This window comes from Mobula birostris, chromosome 4 (genome assembly GCF_030028105.1).
Source record: "Mobula birostris isolate sMobBir1 chromosome 4, sMobBir1.hap1, whole genome shotgun sequence".
NCBI classification, from domain to species: Eukaryota; Metazoa; Chordata; class Chondrichthyes; order Myliobatiformes; family Myliobatidae; genus Mobula; species Mobula birostris.
In genome coordinates, this window is record NC_092373.1 from 6,788,821 (window position 1) to 6,803,348 (window position 14,528).

At 46.6% G+C, this 14,528-nt stretch overlaps 1 protein-coding gene across 2 annotated transcripts in view; it reads right to left on the reverse strand.

Annotated features, from left to right (window-relative positions):
- Positions 1–14,528, reverse strand: part of LOC140196145 (phospholipase D1-like) — a 225,430-nt gene that overhangs the window by 169,596 nt on the left and 41,306 nt on the right. For both annotated transcript variants that reach the window (XM_072254882.1, XM_072254881.1), the window contains exon 2: positions 4,190–4,378. In XM_072254882.1, the coding sequence (XP_072110983.1) occupies positions 4,190–4,343 (154 nt within the window). In that variant the 5' untranslated portion in view covers positions 4,344–4,378. The remainder of the gene's footprint in view (positions 1–4,189; positions 4,379–14,528) is intronic.

Consider the following 14,528-nt stretch of genomic DNA (forward strand, 5'->3'; position numbering starts at 1 on the left):
AAGGCCAATATTGGGATGTCGACTACAGGACTTGGGATGGAATATTGAAATTGTGTACAACATTGTTAAGGCCTAATTTGGAGTACTGTGTGTGGTTTTGGTCACCTACCGACAGGAAAAGTATCAGTAAGATTGAAAGAATGCAGAGAAAACTTACAAGGATGTTGCCCGGACTCGAGCACCTGAGTGACAGGGAAAGATTGAATAGGTTCAGACTTTCTTCCCTGGAGCGCAGAAAATTGAATGGAGATTTGATAGAGCTATACAAAATTATGATAGGGTAAATGCAGGCAGGCTTTATCCGCTGAGGTTGGGGCAGACTAGAACTAGAGGTCATGGGTTAAGGGTGAAAGGTGAAAAGTTTAAGGGAAACACGAGGGGGTACTTCTTCACTCGGAGAGTGGTGAGAGTGAGGAACGAGCTGCCAGCACAAGTGATGAATGTGGGTTCGATGTCAGCATTTAAGAGAAGTTTGGATTGGTACATGGATGGGAGGGGTATGGTCTGGTTGTGAGTCCAGGGTGGGGCTAGGCGTTTTAATTTGGCAAGGACTAGACAGGCCGAAGGGCCTCTTTGGGTGCTGTAGTGCTCTATGACTCTATGGAAGCAGGTTCAATCGGCACTCCCGAAGGGGATGAGGTATTTTGTAAGGCCTCAGGGAGGTGGTGGGTATAAATATAGAATGTACCAAAGACACAACACTGAGCTGAACAGAGGTGAGCTTCTATAATGGTGAGGGGAGATTCAAAGTACGTACAGTGCCTATAAAAAGTATTCACCCCCCACCCCCCCCCGGAAGTTTTCATGTTTTATAACATTGAATCATAGTGCATTTATTTTGGCTTTTTTTTTGACACTGATGAACAAAAAAAGACTCCAAAGGGGGTGAATACTTTTGATAGGCACTGTATATGTCACCATATACAACTCTGATTTGTTTTCTTCTTGTCATTCACAGTAGAGCAAGGAAATACAATAAAATCAAGAAAAACTACACACAAAGACCGACAAAAAAAGTGTAAAAAGAAGATAATCTGTGCAAATACAAAGCATATATAATAATAACTAATAAATGAGTAAAGTAATACGACACAAACATGAGGAAATCTGCAGATGCTGGAAATTCAAGCAACACACACAAAAAATGCTGGTGAATGCAGCAGGCCAGGCAGCATCTATAGGAAGAGGTACAGTCGACGTTTCCAGCCGAGACCCTTCGTCAGGACTAACTGAAAGAAGAGATAGTAAGAGATTTGAAAGTGGGAGGGGGAGGGGGAGATCTGAAATGATAGGAGAAGACAGGAGGGGGAGGGATGGAGCCAAGAGCTGGACAGGTGATTGGCAGAAGGGGATATGAGAGGATCATGGGACAGGAGGCCCAGGGAGAAAGAAAGGGGGAGGGGGGAAGCCCTGGGGATGGGCAAGAAGTTATAGTGAGAGGGCCAGAGGGAGAAAAAAGAGAAAAAAAGGGGAAAGTAATAATAAATAAATAAATTAATTAATTAATTAATGACGGATGGGGTACGAAGGGGAGGTGGGGCATTAACGGAAGTTAGAGAAGTCAACGTTCATGCCATCAGGTTGGAGGCTACCCAGATGGAATATAAGGTGTTGTTCCTCCAACCTGAGTGTGGCTTCAGCTTTACAGTAGAGGAGGCCGTGGATAGACATGTCAGAATGGGAATGGGATGTGGAATTAAAATGAGTGGCCACTGGGAGATCCTGCTTTCTCTGGCGGACAGAGCGTAGATGTTCAGCAAAGCGGTCTCCAAGTCTGCGTCGGGTCTCGCCAATATATAAAAGGCCACATCGGGAGCACCAGACGCAGTATATCACCCCAGCCGACTCACAGGTGAAGTGTCGCCTCACCTGGAAGGACTGTCTGGGGCCCTGAATGGTGGTGAGGGAGGAAGTGTAAGGGCATGTGTAGCACTTGTTCCGCTTACACGGATAAGTGCCGGGAGGGAGATCAGTGGGAAGGGATGGGGGGACGAATGGACAAGGGAGTCGCGTAGGGAGCGATCCCTGCGGAAAGCAAAAAGGGCGGGGGAGGGAAAGATGTGCTTAGTGGTGGGATCCCGTTGGAGGTGGCAGAAGTTACAGAGAATTATATGTTGGACCCGGAGGCTGGTGGGGTGGTAGGTGAGGACAAGGGGAACCCTATTCCTAGTGGGGTGGCGGGAGGATGGGCTGAGAGCAGATGTACATGAAATGGGGGAGATGCGTTTGAGAGCAGAGTTGATGGTGGAGGAAGGGAAGCCCCTTTCTTTAAAAAAGGAGGACAGATCATGTTTTAGAGCCTTTGAAAGTGAATTTGCAGGTTGTGTGATCAGTTTAGTATTGAAGTCAGTGAGGTTACCCCACTGGTTCAAGAGCCTGATGGTTGTAGAGTAATAACTGTTCCTGAACCTGGTGGTGTGGGACCTGATGGCTGAGGGGTAATAACTGTTCCTGAACCTGGTGGTGTGGGACCTGATGGTTGAGGGGTAATAACTGTTCCTGAACCTGGTGTCGTGGGACCTGATGGTTGAGGGGTAATAACTGTTCCTGAACCTGGTGATGTGGGACTTGATAGTTGAGGGGTTATAACTGTTCCTGAACCTGGTGTCGTGGGACCTGATGGTTGAGGGGTAATAACTATTCCTGAACCTGGTGGCGTGGGACCTGATGATTGAGGGGTAATAACTATTCCTGAACCTGGTGGTGTGGGACCTGATGATTGAGGGGTAAAAACTGTTCCTGAACCTGGTAGTGTGGGACCTGATGGTTGTAGGGTAATAACTATTCCTGAACCTGGTGGCGTGGGACCTGATGATTTAGGGGTAATAACTGTTCCTGAACCCGGTGGTGTGGGTCCTGAGGTAGTGGTGTAGTTCCATCCCAATGGCAGAAGCGAGAAGAGAGCATGTCCTAGATGGTAGGGGCCCTGGATAATGGACGCTGCTTACTTGTGGCGGTGCTCCTTGTAAATATGCTCAATGTTGGGAAGGGTTTTTCCTGTGATGGACTGTGTTGTATGCACTACTTTTTGAGGGTTTTTCTATTCCTGAGTATTGGTGTTACCAAGTTCCTGGGTGTCAATATCTCAGAGGATCTACATTGTACCCAACATATTGATGCATTCACAAAGAAAGCATGCTATAGTTCTATTTCATTAAGAATTTGAGGAGATTTGGTATAAGACATAGATGTAGAGTTAGGCCATTCAGCCCATCGAGTCTGCTCCACCATTCTACCATGGCTGATTTATTATCCCTCTCAATCTCCTGTCTTCTCGTAACCTTTGACACCCTGACCAATGAAGAACCTATCAACCTCCGCTTTAAACATACCCAGTGACTTGGCCTCCACAGCTATTTGTGGCAAAGAATTCCACAGATTCACCACCCTCTGCTTAAAGAAATTCCTCATCATGTCCATTGCAAATGGACGTCCCTCTATTCTATTCTATTCTGTTCTATATCACCAAAGGCAATTACACATTTCTATAGATGTAAGGTGAAGAACATTCTGATTGCATCACCATCCGGTAAGAAGAGGCCACTGCACAGGATCGGAAAAAGCTGTAGAATGTTGTAAGTTCATCCAGTTCCATCATGGACACTAGTCTCCCCAGCACTGAAGACATCTTCAAAAAGCGATGCTTCAAGATGGTGGCTTCCATCGTGAGGGACTCTCACCATCCAGGACATTGCCTCTTCTTGTTAATGCCATCAGGGAGGAGGTACAGGAGCCTGAAGACTCTCAGTCAGTGTTTTGGGAACAGCTTCTTCCCCTCCACAGTCAGATCTCTGAACGGCCCATGAACACTACCTCACTAAGTCATTGTGTGTGTTACACTTCCTCATCATTCCTTTTCCTGCATTATTTTGTGATTTGTAGTCATTTTTACATCTCGCCAATGCCACAAAATAACAAATTTCATGCCACATGTGTCAGCGAAAGCCTGAATACTGCAGGTTTGCTGTTTGATAGTCTTAGTGCTGCTCACACTTTTCGCTGTTTGCACAATTTGTTCTTTAATCTCTGCGCGTTGGGCGATTTGTTGAAAGGGTTTGGTGGTGCTTTCTTGTTTTGTGGCTTCCTGCGGGGGACTGGTCTCAGAGTTACATTCTGTGTACATACTTTGATAACAAATGGACTTTGACTTTGATTCTGATACCCATACAGAAGGTGAAAAGACACTCACCGGACGCCCTGATCTCGTTTCCTGTATCAATGTCGGGCTCATCTTCTTCGAGGCAAAGCTCATTGGTGTCGAGCTTCTCCATTAGCTGGCTGATGTCCTGGGCTACACCTTTCAACGCCGATGACCGGTGGAAAGACCCCTGCAGTTCTGACATGCTGGACACTAACAGCCGGACCCCAGGCAGACAGCCTATGGAGGAAGGAAGAAGTGGTTCAAAGCCTTCTGCAGCTGACGGAATGCCTTCAGACAATAGTTTCCTAGTTCTTTTATATCAGGGGTTCCCAACCTTTTTCATGCCATGGCCCCATCCTATAAAGAGAGGGAACCATGGTGCCCAGAACAGTCCAAGTTAGAGCACATGCCCTCTCATCCAAGGCACCAAACCTCTTCTGAACCCTCTCCAAAGTCACACCATCCTTGCTATAATGGGGTGACCAGAACCATTTGCAATTCTCCAGATGTGGCCTAACTGGACAGTGGTCATCGGACAGTGTTGGTTGTTAATGCAAACAACCCATTTCACTGTTTCAAAGTCCAAAGTTAAAATTTCAAAGTAAATTTATTACCAAAGTGCATACATGTCACCATATACAACCCTGAGATTCATTTTCTTGTGGGCATTCACAGTAAATAAGCATCTGTTAGTCTCATGAGACCATGGATTTATGACTTGGAAGGTTTCCAGGGCGCAGGCCTGGGCAAGGTTGTATGGAAGACCAGCAGTTGCCCATGCTGCAAGTCTCCCCTCTCCATGCCACTGATGTTGTCCAAGAGAAGGGCATTAGGACCCATACAGCTTGGTACCAGTGTCGTCGCAGAGCAATGTGTGATTAAGTGCCTTGCTCAAGGACACAGCCAGCTGCCTCAGCCAAGGATCGAACTAGCGACCTTTGAATCACTAGACGAACGCCTTAACCACTTGGTCACACGCCAACACCGCATTCACAGTAAATACAAAGAAACACAATAGAATCAATGAAAAACCTCACACAAGACGGACAAACAACAAATATGCAAAAGAAAACAAATTGAGCAAATACAAATAGAAATAATAATAGTAATTATTATTAATAATAAATAAGCAATAAATATCAAGAATATTAAATGAAGAGTCTTTGAAAGTGACTCCATAGTTTGTGGGAACAGTTCAAATATGATGGCAGAATATAGCATTAATGGCAAGACTCTTGGCAGTGTGGAGGATCAGAGGGATCTTGGGGTCCGAGTCCATAGGACACTCAAAGCTGCCACGCAGGTTGACTCTGTGGTTAAGAAGGCATACAGTGCATTGGCCTTCATCAATTCTGGGATTGAGTTTAGGAGCCGAGAGCTAACATTACAGCTGTATAGGACCCTGCTCAGACCCCATTTGGAGTACCGTGCTCAATTCTGGTTGCCTTACTACAGGAAGGACATTGAAACCATAGAGGTGGTGCAGAGGAGGTCTGCAAGGATGTTGCCTGGATTTTGGAGCATGCCTTATGAGAATAAGTTGAGTGAACTTGGCCTTTTCTCCTTGGAGCTTTGGAGGATGAGAGGTGACCTGATAGAGGTGTACAAGATAATGAGAGGCATTGATCGTGTGGATAGTCAGAGGCTTTTCCCCAGGGCTGAAGTGGCTAGCACGAGAGGGCACAGTTTTAAGGTGCTTGGAAGTAGGAACAGAGAAGATGTCAGGGGTAAGTTTTTTTACGCAGAGAGTGCTGAATGCGTGGAATGGGCTGCCGGCGACGGTGGTGGAGATGGATACGATAGGGTCTATACGATAGGGTTTATGATTTATAATTTAAAATTTTAATATTTACTAATTTTTACCATTTTTAATACAAATGTTTGTATTTTTAATTATTTAATATTTGTAATCCAGGGAGCGGGAAGCACAGAATCAAGTATCGCTGTGATGATTGTATGTTCTAGTATCAATTGTTTGGCGACAATAAAGTATAAAGTAAAGTAAGTAAAGTCTCTTAAGAGACTCCTGGATGGCTAAATGGAGCTTAGAAGAATAGAGGACTATGGGTAAGCCTAGGTAGTTCTAAGGTAGGGACATGCTCAGCACAACTTTGTGGGCCGAAGGGCCTGTATTGTGCTGTAGGTTTTCTACGTTTCTATGTTTCACTGTCGGGGTGAGTGAAATTATCCCCTCTGGTTCAGCAGCCTGATGACTGAGGGTTAATTACTGTTCATTGTACGTGTCATGACTAAATTTGAATCAGGAAGATGGAAGTGTCAGCTGACCAGCAGGGTGGAAAGGCGGAAGCACGAAGATACGAGATGTCGTCACCAAGATGAGGTGAACACAAAGTCAGTGTGAATGGGGAAGTGACATCAGCCTTCAGCAGAGAGTGAGCAAACGGCCGAGGATGCAGGTCCCAACCTCACTTACTCACTGCTGAGACGCATCAGCATCCAGAACAAGGTTGGCACGGCTTTTCATTGATTCTGTTATGGTTATTATCCTGTAGACTTGTGGAGTATGCCTGCAAGAAAATGAATCTCAGGGTTGTATATGGTGACATATATGTATCTAGATAATAAATTGACTTTGAACTTTGAGTGATAGAACGTCGAGGTAGATATGGAGCTGCCTCACTGCACTGAGGCACAGGGGCAGGGAGGGACACCAAGTGAACTTCTGCAGAAGCTGCAAATCCAGAACAGCACACACAAAATGCTTCAGGAGCTCAGCAGGTCAGGCAGCGTCTATTGAGAGGAATAAACAGCCGGGGATTCAGGCCAAGGTCCTTCACCAGGACTGTAAAGGAAGAGGGAAGAAGCCAGAATACGATGGGGCAGGGAGAGGAAGGAATAGAAGCTGGCAAGTGATAGGTGAAGTCCCATGAGGGGGGGAGCTGGGTGGAGGAGGAGGAGGACGAGGGATGAAGTGAAAAGCTGGCAGGTGATGGTTGGACAAGGTGAAAGACTGAAGATGAAGGAAGCTGATAGGAGAAGAGAGCGGACCATATGAGAAAGGGAAGAAGGAGGGGCACCATGGGAAGAGAAGGGGTGGGGTGGGGAGAAGAGGGGTGGGGGAGAAGAGAAGGGGTGGGGAGAGGTGGGGGGAGAAGAGAAGAGGTGGGGGGAGAAGAGAAGGGGTGGGGGAAGCCAGAGTGGAGAGACAAGAGATTCTGAGATGCTGGAAAGTCAGAGCAACACACACGAAATGCAGAAGGAATTCAGCAGGTCAGGCAGCATCTGTGCAGAAAAATAAACAGTCAATGTTTCAGACCAAGACCGTTCCCCCATCACCAACACTCCCCCAGGACATCAACACATCCCCAACTCTGCATAAAACCAAAACGGCACCTCTGGGAAAGGCAAATCATTTCAATTGTATAGTGCCCTTGCTCAGCTATAATATATTCAACTCATGGAGCTATAGAGTGCGGCAGTGTAACTCTAATCAGACACTGAATCCCTTCCAACAGCACATGGACTCTTTCCCCCATCACTGACTCTCCCCACACCCACTGAATCCCCTCTTACAGTCCACTGACACACTCCCCATCACGGACACCCCTATCACTGACAATCCCCCAGTGAATCCCCTCCCACAGCTCACAGACTCTCCCCACACCCACTGAATCCCCTCTTACAACCCAGAGACACTCTCCCTCATCACGGACATTCCCCCAGTGAATCCCTCCCCCATCACGGACACTCCCCCCGTGAATCCCCTCCCACAGCCCACAGACTCTCCCCACACCCACTGAATCCCCTCTTACAACCCAGAGACACTCTCCCTCATCACGGACACTCCCCCAGTGAATCCCTCCCCCATCACGGACACTCCCCCCGTAAATCCCCTCCCACAGCCCACAGACACTCCCCCATCACGGACACTCCCCCACTGAATCCCCTCTTACAGCCCACTGTCACACTCCCCATCATGGACACTCTCCCTCATCACTGACACTCCCCCAGTGAATCCCTCCCCCATCACAGACACTCCCCCACCACTGACACTCCCCCAGTGAATCCCCTCTCACAGCCCAGAGACACTCGCCCACCACGGACTGTGGAAATATATATGTAGCTGGGGAGCCTGACTTTTGCACAATTTTATGTTTTGCACTGTGCTGCTGCCACAAAAAATAAACACATTTCACGACATATGTGAGGGAGAGTGTTGATAAACCGGATTCTGATAAGGGTCTCCATCGTGGACTGAGAGGGGGAGGAGGACAGGGTGAAGGGAACATGTTTGGGAAAAGGGGCAGGGAGAGGTGAGGGAGTGGGAAGCATCATGGGAGGCATTCTGTAATGATGAATAAACCCTTTGTCATCAAATGACCCTGCCTGGTGTCTCAGGGCTGATGTGTCTGCAACCGCACCAACTCCCATCCCTGGAACTCTGCCACCTGTTCCACACCCCTCCTGCGGTACTCGACCCTCGCCATTCCCAATATCCTTTGCTCCCACCAGACTTACAAACTCGCTCTCTGCTTCACATTGACGAACACAGTACTGTGCAAAGGTCTTAGGCATCCTGGCTAGATAGATAGAGAGCTAGGCTGTCTAAGACTTCTGCACAGTACTTGACAGGGCAACACTGAAAACATTATGTAGAGTCCTTGAAAGTGAGACCTTAGGTTATGAAATCAGTGCAGAGTTGAGGTGGGTGAAGTTATCCATGCTGGTTCAGGAGTCTGATAATTGAGGGGTAATAGCTGTTCCTGAACCTGGTGATGTGGGACCTGATGGTTGAGGGGTAGTAACTGTTCCTGAACCTGGTGGTGTGGGACCTGATGGTTGAAGGATAATAACCGTTCCTGAACCTGGTGGTGTGGGACCTGATGGTTGAGGGGTAATAACTGTCCCTGAACTTGATGGTGTGGGACCTGATGGTTGAGGGGTAATAACTGTTCCTGAACCTGGTGGTGTGGGACCTAATGGTTGAGGGGTAATAACTGTTCCTGAACCTGATGGTGTGGGACCTGATGGTTGAGGGGTAATAACTGTTCCTGAACCTGGTGGTGTGGGACCTGATGGTTGTAGGGTAATAACTGTTCCTGAACCTGGTGGTGTAGGACCTGATGGTTGTAGGGTAATAACTGTTCCTGAACCTGGTGGTGTGGGACCTGATGGTTGAGGGGTAATAACTGTTCCTGAACCTGGTGGTGTGGGACCTGATGGATGAGGGGTAATAACTGTTCCTGAACCTGGTGGTGTGGGACCTGATGGTTGTAGGGTAATAACTGTTCCTGAACCTGGTGGTGTGGGACCTGATGGTTGAGGGGTAATAACTGTTCCTGAACCTGGTGGTGTGGGACCTGATGGTTGAGGGGTAATAACTGTTCCTGAACCTGGTGGTGTGGGACCTGCTGGTTGTAGGGTAATAACTGTTCCTGAACCTGGTGGTGTGGGACCTGCTGGTTGAGGGGTAATAACTGTTCCTGAACCTGGTGATGTGGGATCTGATGGTTGAAGGGTAATAACTGTTCCTGAACCTGGTGGTGTGGGACCTGATGGTTGAAGGATAATAACTGTTCCTGAACCTGGTGGTGTGGGACCTGATGGTTGAGAGGTAATAACTGTCCCTGAACCTGATGGTGTGGGACCTGAAGGTTGAGGGGTAATAACTGTCCCTGAACCTGGTGGTGTGGGACCTGATGGTTGAGAGGTAATAACTGTTCCTGAACCTGGTGGTGTGGGACCTGATGGTTGTAGGGTAATAACTGTTCCTGAACCTGGTGGTGTGGGACCTGATGGTTGTAGGGTAATAACTGTTCCTGAACCTGGTGGTGTGGGACCTGATGGTTGTTGGGTAATAACTGTTCCTGAACCTGGTGGTGTGGGACCTGATGGTTGAGGGGTAATAACTGTTCCTGAACCTGGTGGTGTGGGACTTGATGGTTGTTGGGTAATAACTGTCCCTGAACCTGATGGTGTGGGACCTGATGGTTGAGGGGTAATAACTGTCCCTGAACCTGGTGGTGTGGGACCTGATGGTTGAGAGGTAATAACTGTTCCTGAACCTGGTGGTGTGGGACCTGAGGCTTCTGTACCTTCTGCCCATTGGTAGCAGTGAGAATGATATGGATGATGGATCCTTTTTCAGATGTGGGGCCCAAAGCTGCTCACAGTACTCCAGTGGTCTGGCCAATGCCTTTCTAAAGCCATTGCTTTTATACAGGGTCCAGAACGAGGCTTACCCCACCCACTCAAGGCATTTTGGCATGAGTAATGAAGAAAATATGTTTTACAAAGGATAAAAACAACATTGTCCCCAGTCTCATAAACTCCACAATCTCCCGCCAGCAGACAAAGTTCATATGCAAGTGTGTTATTGCTGGTTACCCCATCCACTCCCTGTTGTAATTCTTAAGCAACACACACAAAATGCCGGAGGAATTCAGCAGGTCAGACAGAATCAATGTAATCAGAATCAGTCAGGTTTAATGTCACCAGCACATGTTGAGAAATTTATTGTTTTGCAGCAGCTGTACACTGCATTACACAGTAATACAAAACTAGAAGCAATATGCATAAAAATTAAATTAAAACAAGGGAGCAAAAAAAAATATTGAGGTAGTGTACATGGGTTCATTGTCCATTCAGAAATCCGATGCGGAGGGAAAAGAAGCTGTTTTTGAAGCACTGAGTGCGTGTCTTCAGGCAACAATGAGAAGAGGGCACGTTCTGGGTGATGTGGGTCCTTCATAAAGGATTCTGCCTTTTTGAGGCATCACCTTTTTAAGGTGTCCTAGATGTTGGGGAAGCTAGGGCCCGTGATGGAGCTGGCTGAGTTTACAACTTGTATAAAGAAATGCCTAATACCAGAGGGCACGCATTTCAGGTGAGATTGGGTAATTTCAAAGGAGATATGATGGGCAAGTCTTTCTTTTACACACAGATAGTGGTGGGTGCCTGGAATGCGCTGCCTGGGGTGGCAGTAGAGACAGATACATTAGAGACTTGAGAGACGTTGAGATAGGCACATTAATGTGAGGAAAGGGAAGGATATGGACATTGTGTTGGCAGAAGAGATTAGTTTAGTTGGCCATTTGATTATTAATTTAATGAGCTCAATATAACACTCGTGTGACAAAGGACCTGTTCTTGTGTTGTACCTGTTCTACGGTCCATATTTTATACAAGTAGAGTTTATACAGGGTCTCAGAGAAAGGGAGAGATACAGAAAGGGAGAGAGATTTAGGCAAGGTGTTCCAAATACCAGTGCCCAAGACCACCAACCGTGAAGCAATTCAGTTTGGAAGGTGTCAGAATTAGAGAAGATACAAGGATTTGAAGATTTTCGAAACATCAACTGTTTATTCATTTCCATAGATGCTGTCTGACCTGCTGAGTTCCTTCAGTATTTTGTGTGTGTTGCTTGAGATTAGAGGGGCGAGGAAGATTAAATGTGATATGAGGAGCAAGATTTTCACGTTCAACGTAGATTGAAATGATAAGTTCAAGCAGTGTTAGATGTTGAGTAACCAGGGAAACCCTGGGAGAAAGTCTTTGATCTATGCCTCTTATCACCGTGTCACCTCAGTCCAAAGAGAAAAACCCTAGCCCACTCAACCTTTCCTCATAAGGAAACTTGCTTAAAGAAGATGCTAAAATTGAACTCCAAACTCCGACCGTAGTAGCGTCACCCTAAACGCTACACTACCGTCACTTGCAAATCTGCTTTGCTTCTCCAAATGCTCAGAGGAATTTGATGTACATGTGATAAGTGAAAGCTAAACTTCAGTCAAATTTTACAGGATGATCCCTGACATTGGGTTAATTGGTTGCAACTATTAGTGTGTTGATCGCAATGCCAAGCCCAAGGACTCCCACACAACCTCCTCCAGGAATCAGAACGGTTGGAGAAGTGTTGCCATTTCCTCAGAGACAATAATGATAAAATGTCACATTATCATTTGGAGCTACTTAGAAAGATTAAAGATCAGCTTTAGTTGTCACATGTATGTCAGAAAATCAAATCATCCTACTTGGCGAATACATGGCTCCACCATAGAAAGAGTTAAGCGCACCAAGTTCCTGGGAATTCACATCATGGGTAGCCTCAGCTGGTCCCTTTCGATCACCTCCCCAAACAAGAAGGCACAGCAGCGTCTCCACAGATAAAGGAAAGCAAGGCTCCCCCACCCTATCAGAACCGTGTTTTACAGGAGCACCACTGAGAGCATCCTGACAAGTTGCCTGTCCGTCTGGTAGGGAAGCAGTTAAACATCGGACTAGAACTCCCTACAAAGGACTGTGAGAATGACTTAGAGGAACATGGGGTCCTCTAAGACTCCTGTTCCTCCTCCCTGATGGTAGCAATGGGAAGAGGCCATGTCCTGTGTGATGTGGGTCCTTAATGACAGATGCTACCTTTCTGAGTCATCACCTTTAGAAAGTGTCCTTGATACTGGGGAGACTAGTGCCCGTGATAGAACTGTGGAGTTTACACTCCACAGCTTTTTCCAGTCCTGTGTAGTGGCCCCTCCATATCAGACTGGGATGCAACCAGTTAGAATACTCTCTATGGTCAACAAATCAAACCCCAGCAGAGTGCCCTTTGAATTTTTATTTTGATACCCAGACCCAAGATATGTAGTAGGCAAATACAGTCACATTGCAGTTGCATAAAACTGTCAGGCTGCACTAGTTCTGGTCGCCCTACTGTAGGCAGAATGTGGAAGCTTTGGAGAGGGTGCAGAAGAGGCTTACCAGGATGCCGTCTGCATTAGAGGCATGTGCTATAATGAGAAGTTGGACAAACTTGGGTTGTTTTTCCTGGAACGTCAGAAGCTGAGGGGAGATCTGACAGAGGTTTATAAGATTATGACAGGCATAGATAGACAATTAAGTCTTCCTCCCATCCCAGAGCAGAAATTTCAAATACTGGAGGGCATGCATTTAAGGCGTGATGCAAAAAGTTTGAAGATAGAAGTTCTGAGCAAGTTTTATTCTTTACACAGGGAATTGGCAGGTGCCCGGGGTGGTGGTGCATGCAGATTCCGACAGTGGTGTTTAAGAGGCTGTTAGATAGGCTACAGGAATGGATCACTTGGACAAGAGTGCTAGGGATTTTCCCTTTGAGCAAAGGTGGAAAAGAGGTAATTTGACAGAGGTGTATAAGATGATAAGAGGTGCTAACAGAGTGGACTGTCAGTGTCATTTTCCCAGAACGGCAAAAGCTAATACGAGAGGGAGTAATTTAAAGGTGATTGGAGGAAAGGGAAAGGAAATGCAAAGACATTTTTTTTATATACAAAGAGTGATAGAAGCGTGGAATGCCCAACGGAAATGGTATGTCAGGGACATTTAAGAGACTCTTAGATTGGCACATGGATGATATTATTATTTAATTAGATTAAATAATATTAGATTATTATTTAAATGGAGTCAAGTTAGGAAAAGGGGAAGCACAACGAGATCTAGGTGTTCTTGCACATCAGTCACTGAAAGCAAGCATGCAAGTACAGCAGGCAGTGAAGAAAGCTAATGGCAAGCTGGCCTTCATAACAAGGGGAATTGAGTACAAGAGCAAAGAGGTCCTTCTGCAGCTGTACAGGGCCCTGGTGAGACCACACCTGGAGTACTGTGTGCAGTTTTGGTCTCCAAATTTGAGGAAGGACATTCTTGCTATTGAGGGAGTACAGCGTAGGTTCACAAGGTTAATTCCTGGGATGGCGGGACTGTCATATGTCGAAAGATTGGAGCGACTGGGCTTGTATACACTGGAATTTAGAAGGCTGAGAGGGGATCTTATTGAAACATATAAGATTATTAAGGGATTGGACACGCTGCAAGCAGGAAGCATGTTCCTGCTGATGGGTGAGTCCAGAACCAGAGGCCACAATTTAAGAATTAGGGGTAGGCCATTTAGAATGGAGTTGAGGAAAAACTTTTTCACCCAGAGAGTGGTGGATATATGGAATGCTCTGCCCCAGAAGGCTGTGGAGGCCAAGTCTCTGGAGGCTTTTGAAAAAGAGATGGATAGAGCTCTTAAAGTTAGTGGAATCAAGGGTTATGGGGATAAGGCAGGAACTGGATACTGATAGTGGATGATCAGCCATGATCACAGTGAATGGCGGTGCTGGCTCGAATGGCCGAATGGCCTACTCCTGCACCTATTGTCTATTGTCTATAAGCCGTCTCTATTTCCTGAGGAGACTGAGGTCCTTTAACATCTGCCGGATTATGCTGAGGATGTTCTATGAGTCTGTGGTGGCCAGTGCGATCATGTTTGCTGTTGTGTTCTGGGACAGCAGGCTGAGGGTAGCAGACACCAACAGAATCAACAAACTCATTCGAAAGCCTAGTGATGTTGTGGGGATGGAACTGGACTCTCTGACGGTGGTGTCTGTAAAGAGGATGCTGTCCAAGTTGCATG